Source organism: Oncorhynchus clarkii, chromosome 9 (genome assembly GCF_045791955.1).
Source record: "Oncorhynchus clarkii lewisi isolate Uvic-CL-2024 chromosome 9, UVic_Ocla_1.0, whole genome shotgun sequence".
NCBI classification, from domain to species: Eukaryota; Metazoa; Chordata; class Actinopteri; order Salmoniformes; family Salmonidae; genus Oncorhynchus; species Oncorhynchus clarkii.
The window spans coordinates 4,785,605-4,806,309 of NC_092155.1; the positions used below are offsets into that span (position 1 = coordinate 4,785,605).

General features: G+C 50.1%; 2 protein-coding genes across 3 annotated transcripts in view; one reads left to right on the plus strand and one right to left on the minus strand.

Annotated features, from left to right (window-relative positions):
- LOC139415792 (galactose-specific lectin nattectin-like) overlaps nt 1-20,705 on the minus strand; it is a 1,187,935-nt gene that overhangs the window by 482,741 nt on the left and 684,489 nt on the right. The gene's annotated exons all lie outside the window — the stretch shown is intronic.
- Nucleotides 1-20,705, plus strand: part of LOC139415780 (OTU deubiquitinase 4) — a 44,163-nt gene that overhangs the window by 15,115 nt on the left and 8,343 nt on the right. The window contains exons 9-17 of the mRNA XM_071163868.1: nt 574-679; nt 9,120-9,184; nt 9,276-9,376; nt 9,469-9,578; nt 10,537-10,702; nt 14,558-14,717; nt 15,089-15,136; nt 15,862-16,738; nt 16,918-17,181. Coding sequence (XP_071019969.1) covers nt 574-679; nt 9,120-9,184; nt 9,276-9,376; nt 9,469-9,578; nt 10,537-10,702; nt 14,558-14,717; nt 15,089-15,136; nt 15,862-16,738; nt 16,918-17,181 — 1,897 coding nt within the window. The remainder of the gene's footprint in view (nt 1-573; nt 680-9,119; nt 9,185-9,275; nt 9,377-9,468; nt 9,579-10,536; nt 10,703-14,557; nt 14,718-15,088; nt 15,137-15,861; nt 16,739-16,917; nt 17,182-20,705) is intronic.

The window sequence follows — 20,705 nt, forward strand, 5'->3', positions numbered from 1 at the left end:
TAGATGGGTGTATCTAATAAACTGTGGTCTACGGCCTAATTGGACCAGTACTAGATGGGTGTATCTAATGAACTGTGGTCTACGGCCTAATTGGACCAGTACTAGATTGGACCAGTACTAGATGGGTGTATCTAATAAACTGTGGTCTACGGCCTAATTGGACCAGTACTAGATGGGTGTATCTAATAAACTGTGGTCTACGGCCTAATTGGACCAGTACTAGATGGGTGTATCTAATAAACTGTGGTCTACGGCCTAATTGGACCAGTACTAGATGGGTGTATCTAATAAACTGTGGTCTACGGCCTAATTGGACCAGTACTAGATGGGTGTATTTAATAAACTGTGGTCTACGGCCTAATTGGACCAGTACTAGATGGGTGTATCTAATAAACTGTGGTCTACGGCCTAATTGGACCGTTATTCTGCATTGTGAATTGTGTAATTTAATCATTTTTTTCCCTTCTAGTTTTAATTATTATTATATATATTTTTTTTAATGGCAGTTTAAACGTTATTAAGCAGAATTGTACATTTGTCACATCCCTGGTTGTTTATTGCTGTGTGTTTCAGGGTCGAGGAAGTCGAGGCCCACCCTTCTCCAACAGGGTCAGACGTTCTCTCAATCCCTTCCTCTACAGAAACACTGAGTACGATGTCTGGGTCAAGTCCAAGAGAGGTACGTTTTTAAGATACTTCCTTTTAAATCCAATTCCCGTCAATTACCTCAAGAAGGATTTCGGTCATTTAAAAGACGAGGGATATAGAAAGCACTTTGTCCAGACAGCTCGTCTGACTGCTGATACAGCAGTCGGTCATCTGTACGTGCTGTCAACCTATGAGTAGGTTTATCTGTACGTGCTGTCAACCTATGGGTAGGTTTATCTGTGCGTGCTGTCAACCTATGGGTAGGTTTATCTGTGCGTGCTGTCAACCTATGAGTCGGTTATCTGTACGTGCTGTCAACCTATGAGTAGGTTTATCTGTACGTGCTGTCAACCTATGAGTCGGTCATCTGTACGTGCTGTCGACCTATGAGTCGGTCATCTGTACGTGCTGTCAACCAATGAGTCGGTCATCTGTACGTGCTGTCAACCTATGAGTCGGTCATCTGTACGTGCTGTCAACCTATGAGTCGGTCATCTGTACGTGCTGTCAACCTATGAGTAGGTCATCTGTACGTGCTGTCAACCTATGAGTCGGTCATCTGTACGTGCTGTCAACCTATGAGTCGGTCATCTGTACGTGCTGTCAACCTATGAGTCGGTCATCTGTACGTGCTGTCAACCTATGAGTCGGTCATCTGTACGTGCTGTCAACCTATGAGTAGGTTTATCTGTGCGTGCTGTCAACCTATGGGTAGGTTTATCTGTGCGTGCTGTCAACCTATGGGTAGGTTTATCTGTGTGTGCTGTCAACCTATGGGTAGGTCATCTGTACGTGCTGTCAACCTATGAGTCGGTCATCTGTACGTGCTGTCAACCTATGAGTCGGTCATCTGTACGTGCTGTCAACCTATGAGTCGGTCATCTGTACGTGCTGTCAACCTATGAGTCGGTCATCTGTACGTGCTGTCAACCTATGAGTCGGTCATCTGTACGTGCTGTCAACCTATGAGTCGGTCATCTGTACGTGCTGTCAACCTATGAGTCGGTCATCTGTACGTGCTGTCAACCTATGAGTCGGTCATCTGTACGTGCTGTCAACCTATGAGTCGGTCATCTGTACGTGCTGTCAACCTATGAGTAGGTTTATCTGTGCGTGCTGTCAACCTATGGGTAGGTTTATCTGTGCGTGCTGTCAACCTATGGGTAGGTTTATCTGTGCGTGCTGTCAACCTATGGGTAGGTCATCTGTACGTGCTGTCAACCTATGAGTCGGTCATCTGTACGTGCTGTCAACCTATGAGTCGGTCATCTGTACGTGCTGTCAACCTATGAGTCGGTCATCTGTACGTGCTGTCAACCTATGAGTCGGTCATCTGTACGTGCTGTCAACCTATGAGTCGGTCATCTGTACGTGCTGTCAACCTATGAGTCGGTCATCTGTACGTGCTGTCAACCTATGAGTCGGTCATCTGTACGTGCTGTCAACCTATGAGTCGGTCATCTGTACGTGCTGTCAACCTATGAGTCGGTCATCTGTACGTGCTGTCAACCTATGAGTCGGTCATCTGTACGTGCTGTCAACCTATGAGTCGGTCATCTGTACGTGCTGTCAACCTATGAGTCGGTCATCTGTACGTGCTGTCAACCTATGAGTCGGTCATCTGTACGTGCTGTCAACCTATGAGTCGGTCATCTGTACGTGCTGTCAACCTATGAGTAGGTCATCTGTACGTGCTGTCAACCTATGAGTCGGTCATCTGTACGTGCTGTCAACCTATGAGTAGGTCATCTGTACGTGCTGTCAACCTATGAGTCGGTCATCTGTACGTGCTGTCAACCTATGAGTCGGTCATCTGTACGTGCTGTCAACCTATGAGTCGGTCATCTGTACGTGCTGTCAACCTATGAGTCGGTCATCTGTACGTGCTGTCAACCTATGAGTCGGTCATCTGTACGTGCTGTCAACCTATGAGTCGGTCATCTGTACGTGCTGTCAACCTATGAGTCGGTCATCTGTACGTGCTGTCAACCTATGAGTCGGTCATCTGTACGTGCTGTCAACCTATGAGTCGGTCATCTGTACGTGCTGTCAACCTATGGGTAGGTTTATCTGTACGTGCTGTCAACCTATGAGTCGGTCATCTGTACGTGCTGTCAACCTATGAGTCGGTCATCTGTACGTGCTGTCAACCTATGAGTCGGTCATCTGTACGTGCTGTCAACCTATGAGTCGGTCATCTGTACGTGCTGTCAACCTATGAGTCGGTCATCTGTACGTGCTGTCAACCTATGAGTCGGTCATCTGTACGTGCTGTCAACCTATGAGTCGGTCATCTGTACGTGCTGTCAACCTATGAGTCGGTCATCTGTACGTGCTGTCAACCTATGAGTCGGTCATCTGTACGTGCTGTCAACCTATGAGTCGGTCATCTGTACGTGCTGTCAATCTATGAGTCGGTCACTGCATTAAATGTTTTTGTTTTACCTTTATTTAACAAGTCAGTTCAGAACACATTCTTATTTTCAATGACGGCCTACCGGGGAACAGTGGGGTTAACTGCCTTGTTCAGGGGAACAGTGGGGTTAACTGCCTTGTTCAGGGGAACAGTGGGTTAACTGCCTTGTTCAGGGGAACAGTGGGGTTAACTGCCTTGTTCAGGGGAACAGTGGGTTAACTGCCTTGTTCAGGGGAACAGTGGGGTTAACTGCCTTGTTCAGGGGAACAGTGGGTTAACTGCCTTGTTCAGGGGAACAGTGGGTTAACTGCCTTGTTCAGGGGAACAGTGGGGTTAACTGCCTTGTTCAGGGGAACAGTGGGGTTAACTGCATGTTCAGGGGAACAGTGGGGTTAACTGCCTTGTTCAGGGGAACAGTGGGGTTAACTGCCTTGTTCAGGGGAACAGTGGGTTAACTGCCTTGTTCAGGGGAACAGTGGGGTTAACTGCCTTGTTCTGGGGAACAGTGGGGTTAACTGCCTTGTTCAGGGGAACAGTGGGGTTAACTGCCTTGTTCAGGGGTACATTGGGTTAACTGCCTTGTTCAGGGGAACAGTGGGTTAACTGCCTTGTTCAGGGGAACAGTGGGTTAACTGCCTTGTTCAGGGGAACAGTGGGTTAACTGCCTTGTTCAGGGGTACATTGGGTTAACTGCCTTGTTCAGGGGAACAGTGGGTTAACTGCCTTGTTCAGGGGAACAGTGGGTTAACTGCCTTGTTCAGGGGAACAGTGGGGTTAACTGCCTTGTTCAGGGGAACAGTGGGGTTAACTGCCTTGTTCAGGGGAACAGTGGGGTTAACTGCCTTGTTCAGGGGAACAGTGGGGTTAACTGCCTTGTTCAGGGGAACAGTGGGGTTAACTGCCTTGTTCAGGGGAACAGTGGGTTAACTGCCTTGTTCAGGGGAACAGTGGGTTAACTGCCTTGTTCAGGGGAACAGTGGGGTTAACTGCCTTGTTCAGGGGAACAGTGGGGTTAACTGCCTTGTTCAGGGGAACAGTGGGTTAACTGCCTTGTTCAGGGGAACAGTGGGTTAACTGCCTTGTTCTGGCGAACAGTGGGGTTAACTGCCTTGTTCTGGCGAACAGTGGGGTTAACTGCCTTGTTCTGGCGAACAGTGGGGTTAACTGCCTTGTTCTGGGGAACAGTGGGTTAACTGCCTTGTTCTGGGGAACAGTGGGTTAACTGCCTTGTTCAGGGGAACAGTGGGTTAACTGCCTTGTTCAGGGGAACAGTGGGGTTAACTGCCTTGTTCAGGGGAACAGTGGGGTTAACTGCCTTGTTCAGGGGAACAGTGGGGTTAACTGCCTTGTTCAGGGGAACAGTGGGTTAACTGCCTTGTTCAGGGGAACAGTGGGTTAACTGCCTTGTTCTGGCGAACAGTGGGGTTAACTGCCTTGTTCTGGGGAACAGTGGGGTTAACTGCCTTGTTCAGGGGAACAGTGGGGTTAACTGCCTTGTTCAGGGGAACAGTGGGGTTAACTGCCTTGTTCAGGGGAACAGTGGGTTAACTGCCTCGTTCAGGGGAACAGTGGGTTAACTGCCTCGTTCAGGGGAACAGTGGGTTAACTGCCTCGTTCAGGGGAACAGTGGGGTTAACTGCCTCGTTCAGGGGTACAGTGGGGTTAACTGCCTTGTTCAGGGGTACAGTGGGTTAACTGCCTTGTTCAGGGGTACAGTGGGTTAACTGCCTTGTTCAGGGGAACACTGGGTTAACTGCCTTGTTCAGGGGAACAGTGGGGTTAACTGCCTTGTTCAGGGGCAGAAAGACAGATTTTTACTTTGTCAGCTCGGGGATTCGATCTTGAAACCTTTCGGTTACTCTAACCACTAGGATACCTGCCTCCCCCGATGACTAACAGTATGTGGACACCTGCTCGTCCGACATCTCATTCTAAAATCATGGGCATAAATATGGAGTTGCTGCTATAACATCCTCCACTCTTCTGGGAAGGCTTTCCACTAGATGTTGTAACATTGCTGCTATAACAGCCTCCACTCTTCTGGGAAGGCTTTCCACTAGATGTTGGAACATTGCTGCTATAACAGCCTCCACTCTTCTGGGAAGGCTTTCCACTAGATGTTGGAACATTGCTGCTATAACAACCTCCTCTCTTCTGGGAAGGCTTTCCACTAGATGTTGGAACATTGCTGCTATAACAACCTCCTCTCTTCTGGGAAGGCTTTCCACTAGATGTTGAAACATTTCTGCGGGGACTTGCTTCCATTCAGCTACAACGGCATTAGTGAGGTCGGGCACTGATGTTGGGCGATTAAGGCCTGGCTCGCAGTCGGTGTTCCAATTCATCCCAAAGGTGTTCGATGGGGTTGAGGTCAGGGCTCGGTGCAAGCCAGTCAAGTTCTTCCACACCGATCTACACAAACCATTTCTGTATGGACTTCACTTTGTGCACCGGGGGCATTGTTATGCTGAAACAGGAAAGGGCCTTCCCCAAACTGTTGCCACAAACCTGGAAGCACAGAATCGTGTAGAATGTAATTGGATGCTCTAGTGTTAAAATGTCCCTTCACTGGAACTAAGGGGCCCGATCCATTAAAAACAGCCCCAGACCATTATTCCTCCTCCACCAAACTTTACAGTTGGCAATATGCATTAGGGCAGGTAGCGTTCTCCTGGCATCCGACAAACCCAGATCTGTCTGTCGGACTGCCAGATGATGATACGTGATTCATCACTCCAGATCTGTCTGTCGGACTGCCAGATGGTGACACGTGATTCATCACTCCAGGTCTGTCTGTCGGACTGCCAGATGGTGACACGTGATTCATCACTCCAGATCTGTCTGTCGGACTGCCAGATGGTGACACGTGATTCATCACTCCAGATCTGTATGTCGGACTGCCAGATGGTGACACGTGATTCCTCACTCCAGGTCTGTCTGTCGGACTGCCAGATGGTGACACGTGATTCATCACTCCAGATCTGTCTGTCGGACTGCCAGATGGTGACACGTGATTCATCACTCCAGATCTGTCTGTCGGACTGCCAGATGGTGACACGTGATTCATCACTCCAGATCTGTCTGTCGGACTGCCAGATGGTGACACGTGATTCATCACTCCAGATCTGTCTGTCGGACTGCCAGATGGTGACACGTGATTCATCACTCCAGATCTGTCTGTCGGACTGCCAGATGGTGACACGTGATTCATCACTCCAGATCTGTCTGTCGGACTGCCAGATGGTGACACGTGATTCATCACTCCAGATCTGTCTGTCGGACTGCCAGATGGTGACACGTGATTCATCACTCCAGATCTGTCTGTCGGACTGCCAGATGGTGACACGTGATTCATCACTCCAGATCTGTCTGTCGGACTGCCAGATGGTGACACGTGATTCATCACTTCAGATCTGTCTGTCGGACTGCCAGATGGTGACACGTGATTCATCACTCCAGATCTGTCTGTCGGACTGCCAGATGGTGACACGTGATTCATCACTCCAGATCTGTCTGTCGGACTGCCAGATGGTGACACGTGATTCATCACTCCAGATCTGTCTGTCGGACTGCCAGATGGTGACACGTGATTCATCACTTCAGATCTGTCTGTCGGACTGCCAGATGGTGACACGTGATTCATCACTCCAGATCTGTCTGTCGGACTGCCAGATGGTGACACGTGATTCATCACTCCAGATCTGTCTGTCGGACTGCCAGATGGTGACACGTGATTCATCACTCCAGGTCTGTCTGTCGGACTGCCAGATGGTGACACGTGATTCATCACTCCAGATCTGTCTGTCGGACTGCCAGATGGTGACACGTGATTCATCACTCCAGATCTGTCTGTCGGACTGCCAGATGGTGACACGTGATTCATCACTCCAGATCTGTCTGTCGGACTGCCAGATGGTGACACGTGATTCATCACTCCAGATCTGTCTGTCGGACTGCCAGATGGTGACACGTGATTCATCACTCCAGATCTGTCTGTCGGACTGCCAGATGGTGACACGTGATTCATCACTCCAGATCTGTCTGTCGGACTGCCAGATGGTGACACGTGATTCATCACTCCAGATCTGTCTGTCGGACTGCCAGATGGTGACACGTGATTCATCACTCCAGATCTGTCTGTCGGACTGCCAGATGGTGACACGTGATTCATCACTCCAGGTCTGTCTGTCGGACTGCCAGATGGTGACACGTGATTCATCACTCCAGGTCTGTCTGTCGGACTGCCAGATGGTGACACGTGATTCATCACTCCAGGTCTGTCTGTCGGACTGCCAGATGGTGACACGTGATTCATCACTCCAGGTCTGTCTGTCGGACTGCCAGATGGTGACACGTGATTCATCACTCCAGATCTGTCTGTCGGACTGCCAGATGGTGACACGTGATTCATCACTCCAGATCTGTCTGTCGGACTGCCAGATGGTGACACGTGATTCATCACTCCAGATCTGTCTGTCGGACTGCCAGATGGTGACACGTGATTCATCACTCCAGATCTGTCTGTCGGACTGCCAGATGGTGACACGTGATTCATCACTCCAGGTCTGTCTGTCGGACTGCCAGATGGTGACACGTGATTCATCACTCCAGGTCTGTCTGTCGGACTGCCAGATGGTGACACGTGATTCATCACTCCAGATCTGTCTGTCGGACTGCCAGATGGTGACACGTGATTCATCACTCCAGATCTGTCTGTCGGACTGCCAGATGGTGACACGTGATTCATCACTCCAGATCTGTCTGTCGGACTGCCAGATGGTGACACGTGATTCATCACTCCAGATCTGTCTGTCGGACTGCCAGATGGTGACACGTGATTCATCACTCCAGATCTGTCTGTCGGACTGCCAGATGGTGACACGTGATTCATCACTCCAGATCTGTCTGTCGGACTGCCAGATGGTGACACGTGATTCATCACTCCAGATCTGTCTGTCGGACTGCCAGATGGTGACACGTGATTCATCACTCCAGATCTGTCTGTCGGACTGCCAGATGGTGACACGTGATTCATCACTCCAGATCTGTCTGTCGGACTGCCAGATGGTGACACGTGATTCATCACTCCAGATCTGTCTGTCGGACTGCCAGATGGTGACACGTGATTCATCACTCCAGATCTGTCTGTCGGACTGCCAGATGGTGACACGTGATTCATCACTCCAGATCTGTCTGTCGGACTGCCAGATGGTGACACGTGATTCATCACTCCAGATCTGTCTGTCGGACTGCCAGATGGTGACACGTGATTCATCACTCCAGATCTGTCTGTCGGACTGCCAGATGGTGACACGTGATTCATCACTCCAGATCTGTCTGTCGGACTGCCAGATGGTGACACGTGATTCATCACTCCAGATCTGTCTGTCGGACTGCCAGATGGTGACACGTGATTCATCACTCCAGATCTGTCTGTCGGACTGCCAGATGGTGACACGTGATTCATCACTCCAGATCTGTCTGTCGGACTGCCAGATGGTGACACGTGATTCATCACTCCAGATCTGTCTGTCGGACTGCCAGATGGTGACACGTGATTCATCACTCCAGATCTGTCTGTCGGACTGCCAGATGGTGACACGTGATTCATCACTCCAGATCTGTCTGTCGGACTGCCAGATGGTGACACGTGATTCATCACTCCAGATCTGTCTGTCGGACTGCCAGATGGTGACACGTGATTCATCACTCCAGATCTGTCTGTCGGACTGCCAGATGGTGACACGTGATTCATCACTCCAGATCTGTCAGTCGGACTGCCAGATGGTGACACGTGATTCATCACTCCAGATCTGTCAGTCGGACTGCCAGATGGTGACACGTGATTCATCACTCCAGATCTGTCTGTCGGACTGCCAGATGGTGACACGTGATTCATCACTCCAGATGTTTTATTTTTTGGGGCTTAATAGTTTTTCAATTGTGTTTTTGTTTTGTTCGTTTCAGTTGTCATTTACTATAATAACCTTGGTACCTGTGGTGGTGTCATGGTGATCTTGTTCACCTGTTATAACTTGGTTACTTCCTGTTTCAGCTCAGCAGAAGCTGGATTTCTGCATCGCCGCTGGGATGCAGTATACAGTGGGAGACAAGTGCAAGGTACGGTGTGTGTGTGGTCTTCTCTCCACTGACTATTTTTTTTTTTGTGTGGATGCTCTCTGATAGTGTTGTTCTGTCCCGCCCCCTCTAGGTTCGCCTTGACAACGGTGGGCGTTACTATGGCGCCTACATCCAGGAAGTGTCGCCTGACAACGGGCCCGTCACTGTCTTCATAGAGGAACTGGGCAAGAAGTAGGTCATCTCTCCTTTTTATATTATCTTTGTCCTCTGATTTACTCTTTAAAAAAAAAAATTATATAACATTAATTTGTGTGTTTGTCCAGACACACTGTGTCCCTCTGGAACCTGCGCCCCCCCACAGATGAGACGTTGTCCTGGAGCACGGTGGCCCGAGACGGAAAGAGACTGAACAACGGCTCTGCTCCAAACTCTGGTAAGGACAACTGTCCCCTAGCCCCCTAATCTCTAAGGGCCTTACACATGTCCCCTACGTCTGCCCCCTAGTCTTTGGTAAGGGCATTACACATGTCCCCTACGTCTGCCCCCTAGTCTTTGGTAAGGGCATTACACATGTCCCCTACGTCTGCCCCCTAGTCTTTGGTAAGGGCATTACACATGTCCCCTACGTCTGCCCCCTAGTCTTTGGTAAGGGCATTACACATGTCCCCTACGTCTGCCCCCTAGTCTTTGGTAAGGACATTACACATGTCCCCTACGTCTGCCCCCTAGTCTTTGGTAAGGACATTACACATGTCCCCTACGTCTGCCCCCTAGTCTTTGGTAAGGACATTACACATGTCCCCTACGTCTGCCCCCTAGTCTTTGGTAAGGACATTACACATGTCCCCTACGTCTGCCCCCTAGTCTTTGGTAAGGACATTACACATGTCCCCTACGTCTGCCCCCTAGTCTTTGGTAAGGACATTACACATGTCCCCTACGTCTGCCCCCTAGTCTTTGGTAAGGGCATTACACATGTCCCCTACGTCTGCCCCCTAGTCTTTGGTAAGGACATTACACATGTCCCCTACGTCTGCCCCCTAGTCTTTGGTAAGGACATTACACATGTCCCCTACGTCTGCCCCCTAGTCTTTGATAAGGGCATTACACATGTCCCCTAGCCACTAACTCTTGCATCTTCCCAACAGTATTCTTGAATAACCTTTTCCTGCTCTGGATTCGAGAGTCTTTGATCGATCTCTTGTGTTCTGGAATATATTTGTTTTAGAATGAGCTGTGTTCTGGAATATAGTTGTTTTAGAATGAGCTGTGTTCTGGAATATAGTTGTTTTAGAATGAGCTGTGTTCTGGAATATAGTTGTTTTAGAATGAGCTGTGTTCTGTTGTTGAACACTCTCAACTCTTCCCTCTCTCTCTCTCTCTCTCTCCAGATTGGGAGGGCAGGGGAAGAGGGAGGAAGTCAGGGAAGCCTTCAACGCCGTCGGCAACGCCGTCTGTCTCCCAGGCTAAAGGACCCTCCCAAAGTGGTGGCCGCGGTGTCCAGAAGCCCCTGCAGGCCACCGTAGAGGAGGGAGGTGTCCGGAGCACCAACACCAGGTCTGGTTGGACCCCAATACTACATTTTTACACAGATGGGAAAACAAACCATCAATCTACAAACAATTTCCCCAAAATGACAAAACAAAAACACGGAAATATCACATTTACATAAGTATTCAGACTCAGTACTTTGTTGAAGCACCTTTGGAAGCGATTACAGAATCAAATCTTCTTGGGTATGACGATACAAGCTTGGCACACCTGTATTTGGGGAGTTTCTCCCATTCTTCTCTGCAGATCCTCTCAAGCTCTGTGAGGTTGGATGGGGAGCGTCGCTGCACAGCTATTTTCAGGTCTCTCCAGAGATGTTAGATCGGGTTCAAGTCCGGGCTCTGGCTGGGCCACTCAAGGACATTCAGAGACTTGTCCCGAAGACACTCCTGCATTGTCTTGGCTGTGTGCTTAGGGTTTTTGTACTGTTGGAAGGTGAACCTTCACCCCAGTCTGAGGACCTGAGCGCTCTGGAGCAGATTTTCATCCAGGATCTCTCTGTACTTTGCTCTGTTCATCTTTCCCTCGATCCTGACTAGTCTCCCAGTCCCTGTCACTGAAAAACATCCCCACAGCATGATTCTACCACCACCATGCTTCACCGTAGGGATGGTGCCAGGTTTCGTCTAGACGTGACGCTTGGCATTCAAGCCAAAGAGTTCAATCTTTGTTTCTTCAGACCACAGAATCTTGTTTCCCATGGTTTGAGAGACTTTAGGTGCCTTTTGGCAAACTCCAAGCGGGCTGTCCTGTGCGTTTTACTGAGGAGTGGCTTCCATCTAGCCACTCTACCTTTTTAAAGGCCTGATTTGGTGAAGTGCTGCAGAGATTGTTGTCCTTCTGGAAGGTTCTCTGGAGCTCTGTCAGTGACCTTCAATGCTGCAGACATGTTTTGGTACTCTTGCCCAGATCTGTGCCTCAACACAATCCTGTCTCTGAGCTCTACGGACAGTTCCTTCAACCTCATGGCTGGGTTTTGTTTTGACGTGCACTGTCAACTGTGGGACCTAATGTGAATCGTTTCACGAAACTAGAAATAAATAAAATAGTTAAATGACTATTTGCTTAGGAATAAGCAAGCAGCCTTCCCACTAGCCATGATTGGCTTAAATAATGTATGGGCTGGACATGCCGAGAGAGATGAGTTTGGATTGGTCTGCCATGTAGCAAGCTTCTGTCTATAATGTGAGCTGTTCAGTGTTGACAGCTCTTTCTACCGCACCGTTTTTTTCCAGTCATCCAGAACAGCTGGTGCTCTCATGCATGCTTCAGTGTTGCTTGCCTCGAAGCGAGCATAGAAGGCATTTAGCTCGTCTGGTAGGCTCCCGTCACTGGGCAGCTCGCGTCTGGGTTTCCATTTGTAGTCCGTAATAGTTTTCAAGCCCATGCCACATCAGACGAGCGTCAGAGCCGGTGTAGTAGGATTCAATCTTAATCAATTTAGACAAGTTTGTCGGGTAAGCATCATCTAATAACAATAACATATTTTTTGGGGGACTCTTAGTAGCAATATCAAAAACAATCACTGTACCTTTTACACCTGCTATATTTTGTTCATGTGACAAATAAACATTTCTTTGATATAGCATGTGTTTAGTGCATGGCCTCACATGTGAATCTTTAAAGAGATGGGCGGGGCTAAAGCTTCAGAGGGTGTGAACGAGGGTGTGAACGATGCTGAACGATGCTGAATGGGTGGGGCTAAAGCTTCAGAGAGTGTGAACGATACTAAATGGGTGGGGCTAAAGCTTAAGAGGGTATGCTGAATGGGTGGGGCTAAAGCTTCAGAGAGTGAACGATGCTGAATGGGTGGGGCTAAAGCTTCAGAGAGTGTGAACGATGCTGAATGGGTGGGGCTAAAGCTTCAGAGGGTGTGAATAATGCTGAATGGGTGGGGCTAAAGCTTCAGAGGGTGTGAACAATGCTGAATGGGTGGGGCTAAAGCTTCAGAGGGTGTGAACAATGCTGAATGGGTGTAGACAAAGACGAGCTCTCCTTTAGTAGTACCAAAACATTCACGGGACAATTTCTCAAAAGTGGGGTTACAAGTTTAGCAACTTTACAAGCAGAATTACTTTCCCATTGTTCCTCGGGTGTAGTGTCGGATATACCATTTTCTAGCGCTGAGTCTCTACTTTTATCCAATGTAAAATTTAAAATAAAAACATTTTAAAATGTTGTTACTTAAGACCGAATCCAGGTTGTCGGTCACACATGGACAGGTGTTTGCCTTTCCAAATCATGTCCAATCAACTGAATTTACCACAACTGAATTTACCACAGTTGGACTGTGATGGATGATCAATGGAAACAGGATGCACCTGAGCTCAATTTTGAGTCTTCTAGCAAAAGGTGTCTGAATACTTATTTAAATAAGGTATTTCTGTTTTATTTTATTTTTTTAATGACATTTGCAAAAATGAATAAACCTGTTTTCACTTTGTCATTATGGGGTGTGTGTCGATTGATGAGGAACACGTTTTATGGAATCCGTTTTTAGAATAAGGCCGGAACTTAACAAAATGTGTGAAAAAGTCAAGGGGGTCTGAATACTTTCCAAATGCACTGTTACTCATTATTAACTGGCTGGTTATTGACTGGCTGGTTATTGACTGGCTGGTTATTGACTGTGGTGGCTGGTTATTGACTGTGGTGGCTGGTTATTGACTGTGGTGGCTGGTTATTGACTGTGTTGGCTGGTTATTGACTGGCTGGTTATTGACTGGCTGGTTATTGACTGGCTGGTTATTAACTGGCTGGTTATTAACTGGCTGGTTATTGACTGTGTGGCTGGTTATTGACTGGCTGGTTATTGACTGGCTGGTTATTGACTGGCTGGTTATTGACTGGCTGGTTATTGACTGTGGTGGCTGGTTATTAACTGTGGTGGCTGGTTATTGACTGTGGTGGCTGGTTATTGACTGTGGTGGCTGGTTTATTGACTGTGGCTGGTTGTTGGCTGGTTATTGACTGTGGTGGCTGGTTGTTGACTGTGGTGGCTGGTTGTTGACTGTGGTGGCTGGTTATTGACTGTGGTGGCTGGTTTATTGACTGTGGTGGCTGGTTATTGACTGTGTGGCTGGTTATTGACTGTGGTGGCTGGTTATTGACTGTGATGGCTGGTTATTGACTGTGGTGGCTGGTTTATTGACTGTGTGGCTGGTTATTGACTGTGTGGCTGGTTGTTGGCTGGTTGACTGTGGTGGCTGGTTATTGACTGTGGTGGCTGGTTGTTGACTGTGGTGGCTGGTTGTTGACTGTGGTGGCTGGTTATTGACTGTGGTGGCTGGTTTATTGACTGTGGTGGCTGGTTATTGACTGTGTGGGCTGGTTGTTGACTGTGGTGGCTGGTTATTGACTGTGGTGGCTGGTTGTTGACTGTGGTGGCTGGTTATTGACTGTGGTGGCTGGTTGTTGACTGTGGTGGCTGGTTTATTGACTGTGTGGCTGGTTGTTGGCTGGTTATTGACTGTGTGGCTGGTTATTGACTGTGGTGGCTGGTTGTTGACTGTGGTGGCTGGTTATTGACTGTGTGGGCTGGTTATTGACTGGTGGCTGGTTTATTGACTGGTGGCTGGTTTATTGACTGGTGGCTGGTTTATTGACTGTGTGGCTGGTTATTGACTGTGTGGCTGGTTTATTGACTGTGTGGGCTGGTTTATTGACTGTGTGGGCTGGTTTATTGACTGTGGTGGCTGGTTGTTGACTGTGGTGGCTGGTTTATTGACTGTGGTGGCTGGTTTATTGACTGTGGTGGCTGGTTTATTGACTGTGGTGGCTGGTTTATTGACTGTGGTGGCTGGTTGTTGACTGTGGTGGCTGGTTATTGACTGTGGTGGCTGGTTGTTGACTGTGTATCAGGAGACCCTCTTCCAGCTCTGTGTCAGAGGCAGCATCAGTAGCAGCAGTAGCAGCATTTGGTCTATCAGAGGCACAGCGTCAAGCCAAAGAGGAGGAGCAGAGGAACATGGCCCTGCTGGAGATGGCGCTACGGGATGAGAGAAGCTTCCCTGCACTGGGGGTGAGGAGGAGGCGTGTGTTTGGGGGGTGAGGAGGAGGCGTGTGTCTGGGGGGGTGAGGAGGAGGCGTGTGTCTGGGGGGGGGGGGGGGGGGCGTGTGTCTGGGGGGGGGGGGGGGGGGCGTGTGTCTGGGGGGGCGAGGAGGAGGCGTGTGTCTGGGGGGCGAGGAGGAGGCGTGTGTCTGGGGGGCGAGGAGGGGGGCGAGGAGGAGGCGTGTGTCTGGGGGGCGAGGAGGTGGCGTGGGTCAACATGTTTTTTTGTTAAGACTATACTTAACCCATGATAAACTTCTCCCGCTGTCCCTGCTGTCTCTGTCCCCGCTGTCTCTGTCCCCTCTGTCTCTGCCCCTGCTGTCTTTCTGTCTCGCTCTCAGGTGGTGTCTAATGCCAGTGAGGGGAAGAAGAGGACAGGCAGAGGCATGGTGAGTTACATTCTAAACACTTTGAGTTGTCTTTATTTCAAACTGTGGGTCTGTCTGGAGGGCCTGTGGGTGGGTCTGTCTGGAGGGCCTGTGGGTGGGTGGGTCTGTCTGGAGGGCCTGTGGGTGGGTGGGTCTGTCTGGAGGGCCTGTGGGTGGGTGGGTCTGTCTGGAGGGCCTGTGGGTGGGTGGGTCTGTCTGGAGGGCCTGTGGGTGGGTGGGTCTGTCTGGAGGGCCTGTGGGTGGGTGGGTCTGTCTGGAGGGCCTGTGGGTGGGTGGGTCTGTCTGGAGGGCCTGTGGGTAGGTGGGTGGGTCTGTCTGGAGGGCCTGTGGGTAGATGGGTGGGTCTGTCTGGAGGGCCTGTGGGTGGGTGGGTCTGTCTGGAGGGCCTGTGGGTGGGTGGGTCTGTCTGGAGGGCCTGTGGGTGGGTGGGTCTGTCTGGAGGGCCTGTGGGTGGGTGGGTCTGTCTGGAGGGCCTGTGGGTGGGTGCGTCTGTCTGCGTTTGTCTGTCTGTCTATCTGTGGGTTTGTCTATTTGCCTGTGGGTGCGTCTGTCTCTGTGTCTGTCTGTCTGTCTGTCTGTCTGGAGGGCCTGTGGGTGCGTCTGTCTGTCTCTGTCTCTGTGTCTGTCTGGAGGGCCTGTGGGTGCGTCTGTCTGTCTCTGTGTCTGTCTGTCTGGAGGGCCTGTGGGTGTTTTTGATGCTAATCTTTACCTGTTGTGTTTTGTAGAGGAGATCAACACTAGAGGAGGAGAGGAAGACCCCATCACCTCCTTCTCCTAACCTTCCTCCCACTCCTAACCTTCCTCCCACTCCTAACCTTCCTGCCACTCCTAACCTTCCTGCCACTCCTAACCTTCCTGCCACTCCTAACCTTCCTGCCACTCCTAACCTTCCTGCCACTCCTAACCTTCCTGCCACTCCTAACCTTCCTGCCACTCCTAACCTTCCTGCCACTCCTAACCTTCCTGCCACTCCTAACCTTCCTCCCACTCCTAACCTTCCTGCCACTCCTAACCTTCCTGCCACTCCTAACCTTCCTGCCACTCCTAACCTTCCTGCCACTCCTAACCTTCCTGCCACTCCTAACCTTCCTCCCACTCCTAACCTTCCTGCTACTCCTAACCTTCCTGCTACTCCTAACCTTCCTGCTACTCCCAGCCTTCCTCCAACCACCATTCCTTCCACCCCTATCCATGTCAAATCCTGGCCTAAAACAACTGCTGCTGTTCCTGTCGTCCCCACCCCTCACCTCGTCCCACCTGTGTCTGGGGTTTTAACTGCCCTACCTCTGGTGACCTCTGTGCCCGACACGGTGACCTCTGTGCCCGACACGGTGACCTCTGTGCCCGACGCGGTGACCTCTGTGCCCGACGCGGTGACCTCTGTGCCCGACACTGTGACTTCTGTGCCCGACACAGTGGACCCTCAGACAATACAGACTGTCCCTCTCAACCCCCCCTCTCTCAATTTCACCCACCCCTCCTCTCTTCCACAATCTGGTCAACCCTATGTACCCCAATGTTCTCTCTCCCAGCCCCCCCTGTCCCAGCCCCCCCTCTCCCTGGATCCTCCATCCAGTGAGGTCTCCTCAGCCTACACCCCAGGTAACATCCCCTAAAGTGTCCCACTCACCTTTTTGTGTTTGTTTTCTATGTTCCCTAATAAAGAAGTGATTTTACTTGTCTCTCCTTGTAGTTTACCTCTCAGTTCATCTCAATGCTGCCACCTTGGCAGGATTTGTTAAAGAACAAGTACAAATAAAATTGTCTCTCCTCTTCAACAGAATTATCCCACATCGGTGTTCCCCCCACTTCCTTCCTCCCCACCAACCACCCTCCTCATCCTTCCTCCCACCCTTCCCTTCCCCCCGGGCTCTCCCCAGCCCCCCTCCAGCCCCAGACTGTCACCCAGCCCCCCCTGTCGTTCCACCAGCTGGCTCATCTCTACCAAGACCCCTTGTTCCCAGGGTTCCCTTTGTCTGACAGGGAAGAGATCGTCCAGACTCCCCCTTATTCTTATATCCACACGGGAGAGGACCTGCCAAGAGGTGAGTAGTGAAATATATATTTTATTATTGTCCCCTAACCCTACCACCCGTTAACTAATGGACAACAACACTTAGGCTTCTACTTCCAGCTCATACATACCAGAGGTGTGGACTCGGGTCACATGGCGCGGACTCGGGTCACATGACGCGGACTCGGGTCACATGACGCGGACTCGGGTCACTTTGACACCAATGACTCGTGACTTGATACCAAGCCTCCCATAGCCTCCCCAAGCCTCCCCAAGCCTCCCCAAGCCTCTCCAAGCCTCCCCAAGCCTCCCCAAGCCTCCCCAAGCCTCCCCAAGCCTCTCCAAGCCTCTCCAAGCCTCCCCAAGCCTCTCCAAGCCTCCCCAAGCCTCCCCAAGCCCAAATATATAAAAATGATGCTATTAAAAAGTGTGGGAGGGGGGGGGTCTTTCTCATGGCTACCCATGTATTTCCATGGAAATATAACGTTTATTTGGAAAGTAATAAATATATAGATATTTTTAAAAGCATTCATGATTTGCGTAAATGTAATATACTATTACTCTTGTTAAAAATATGAAATGGTATTACATTTGGTGAAGCGCACATTATGACTTGTTTAGGACTTGGGACTTGAGGGTCTTGACTTGAGGGTCTTGACTTGAGGGTCTTGACTTGAGGGTCTTGACTTGAGGGTCTTGACTTGAGACTTGACTTGAGACTTGACTTGAGACTTGACTTGAGACTTGACTTGGGACTTGACTTGGGACTTGATTCCTAAGACTTGAGACTTGATTCCTAAGACTTGAGACTTACTTGTGACTTTTAAAACAATGACTTGGTCCCACCTCTGATATATACATTTTACAGACTCAATCTATTTTACAAAAGTTATATTTAGTTTGTTTTAGTCCCATCCTTCAGCTACCCTCAACCCCTCCCATCTATCTCTGAACACCATCCAGTCCTTCAGCTCCCCTCAACCCCTCCCATTTATCTCTGAACACCATCCAGTCCCATCCTTCAGCTCCCCTCAACCCCTCCCAGCTCCCCTCAACCCCTCCCATCTCCCCTCAACCCCTCCCATCTCCCCTCAACCCCTCCCATCTCCCCTCAACCCCTCCCATCTCCCCTCAACCCCTCCCATCTCCCCTCAACCCCTCCCATCTCCCCTCAACCCCTCCCATCTCCCCTTAACCCCTCCCATCTCCCCTTAACCCCTCCCAGCTCCCCTCAACCCCTCCCAGCTCCCCTCAACCCCTCCCAGCTCCCCTCAACCCCTCCCAGCTCCCCTCAACCCCTCCCAGCTCCCCTTAACCCCTCCCAGCTCCCCTTAACCCCTCCCAGCTCCCCTTAACCCCTCCCAGCTCCCCTCACTCAACCCCTCCCAGCTCCCCTCACTCAACCCCTCCGAGCTCCCCTCACTCAACCCCTCCCATCTCCCCTCCCATCTCCCCTCAACCCCTCCCAACTTTGCCCAACTGGCCTCCAATCTATATGGCACAGCTGTTAATTTTTTTTGTAATCCTTAAATTAAACTGTTATACTTTTTTAAAAATTTATCACAATTTTCTTTAGCCGATTTTGGTCTTTAATTCAGGGCCGACACACAAGCTCCTTACTTTCTCTAATTCTACAATTTGTTTTTAGTCTGTTGTAATTTTGGGTAGAGCAGACATTTCCATATATTTTTGTTAGCTGCATGTGTGACTCAACTCCACCAGTCCTATTTATGATATTATTTACAAATATTATACTACACGGTAATGTAAAAAATACTATTTTTTAGTAATCCAATAAGTAATATAGTACATCATTTGGTTTTAATCCAGAGAGGTTAGCGAAAGTATCTAGATCCTCTGAGGCTGTGGAGGGATTCAGATTCTAACAGTATCTAGATCCTCTGAGGCTGTGGAGGGATTCAGATTCTAACAGTATCTAGATCCTCTGAGGCTGTGGAGGGATTCAGATTCTAACAGTATCTAGATCCTCTGAGGCTGTGGAGGGATTCAGATTGTGTATTTAAAAGAAAACATGAATCATCTAATAGGCCCATTTTTACATTTGTCTAGTTTGCCATTCCTGGTGAAATTTAATATTTTTGCTCATATAATTTAACATTTTATTGGTCAACTACACGGTAATGTAAAAGGGGTATATTTTTTGTGATCAATACATAATATAGAACACTGGTCGTAATTTGGTTGTAATCCAGAGGTTAAAAACAGTAACTAGATCCTCTATGAGGTTGTGGAGGGATTCGGATTCTAAAAGTATCTAGATCCTCTGACGCTGTGGAGGGATTCAGATTGTGGTTTGAAAAGAATGGTGTGAGGTAGCCTAGTGGTTAGAGCAGGTAGCCTAGTGGTTAGAGCAGGTAGCCTAGTGGTTAGAGCAGGTAGCCTAGTGGTTAGAGCAGGTAGCCTAGTGGTTAGAGCAGGTAGCCTAGTGGTTAGAGCAGGTAGCCTGGTGGTTCGAGACAGGTAGCCTGGTGGTTCGAGGCAGGTAGCCTGGTGGTTAGAGGGAGGTAGCCTGGTGGTTAGAGGGAGGTAGCCTGGTGGTTAGAGGGAGGTAACCTAGTGGTTAGAGCCTGGTAGCCTGGTGGTTAGAGGCAGGTAGCCTGGTGGTTAGAGGCAGGTAGCCTAGTGGTTAGAGGCAGGTAGCCTAGTGGTTAGAGGCAGGTAGCCTAGTGGTTAGAGGCAGGTAGCCTAGTGGTTAGAGGCAGGTAGCGTAGCCTGGTGGTTAGAGGCAGGTAGCCTAGTGGTTAGAGGCAGGTAGCCTAGTGGTTAGAGGCCGGTAGCCTAGTGGTTAAAGGCAGGTAGCGTAGCCTAGTGGTTAGAGGCAGGTAGCGTAGCCTAGTGGTTAGAGGCAGGTAGCCTAGTGGTTAGAGGCAGGTAGCGTAGCCTAGTTTTTAGAGAAAGGTAGCGTAGCCTGGTGGCTAGAGGCAGGTAGCCTAGTGGTTAGAGGCAGGTAGCCTGGTGGTTAGAGGCAGGTAGCCTGGTGGTTAGAGGCAGGTAGCCTGGTGGTTAGAGGCAGGTAGCCTGGTGGTTAGAGGCAGGTAGCCTAGTGGTTAGAGGCAGGTAGCGTAGCCTGGTGGCTAGAGGCAGGTAGCGTAGCCTGGTGGCTAGAGGCAGGTAGCGTAGCCTGGTGGCTAGAGGCAGGTAGCGTAGCCTGGTGGCTAGAGGCAGGTAGCGTAGCCTGGTGGCTAGAGGCAGGTAGCGTAGCCTGGTGGCTAGAGGCAGGTAGCGTAGCCTGGTGGCTAGAGGCAGGTAGCCTGGTGGTTAGAGGCAGGTAGCCTGGTGGTTAGAGGCAGGTAGCCTGGTGGTTAGAGGCAGGTAGCGTAGCCTGGTGGTTAGAGGCAGGTAGCGTAGCCTGGTGGTTAGAGGCAGGTAGCGTAGCCTAGTGGTTAGAGGCAGGTAGCGTAGCCTAGTGGTTAGAGGCAGGTAGCGTAGCCTAGTGGTTAGAGGCAGGTAGCGTAGCCTAGTGGCTAGAGGCAGGTAGCCTGGTGGCTAGAGGCAGGTAGCCTAGTGGTTAGAGGCAGGCAGCCTGGTGGTTAG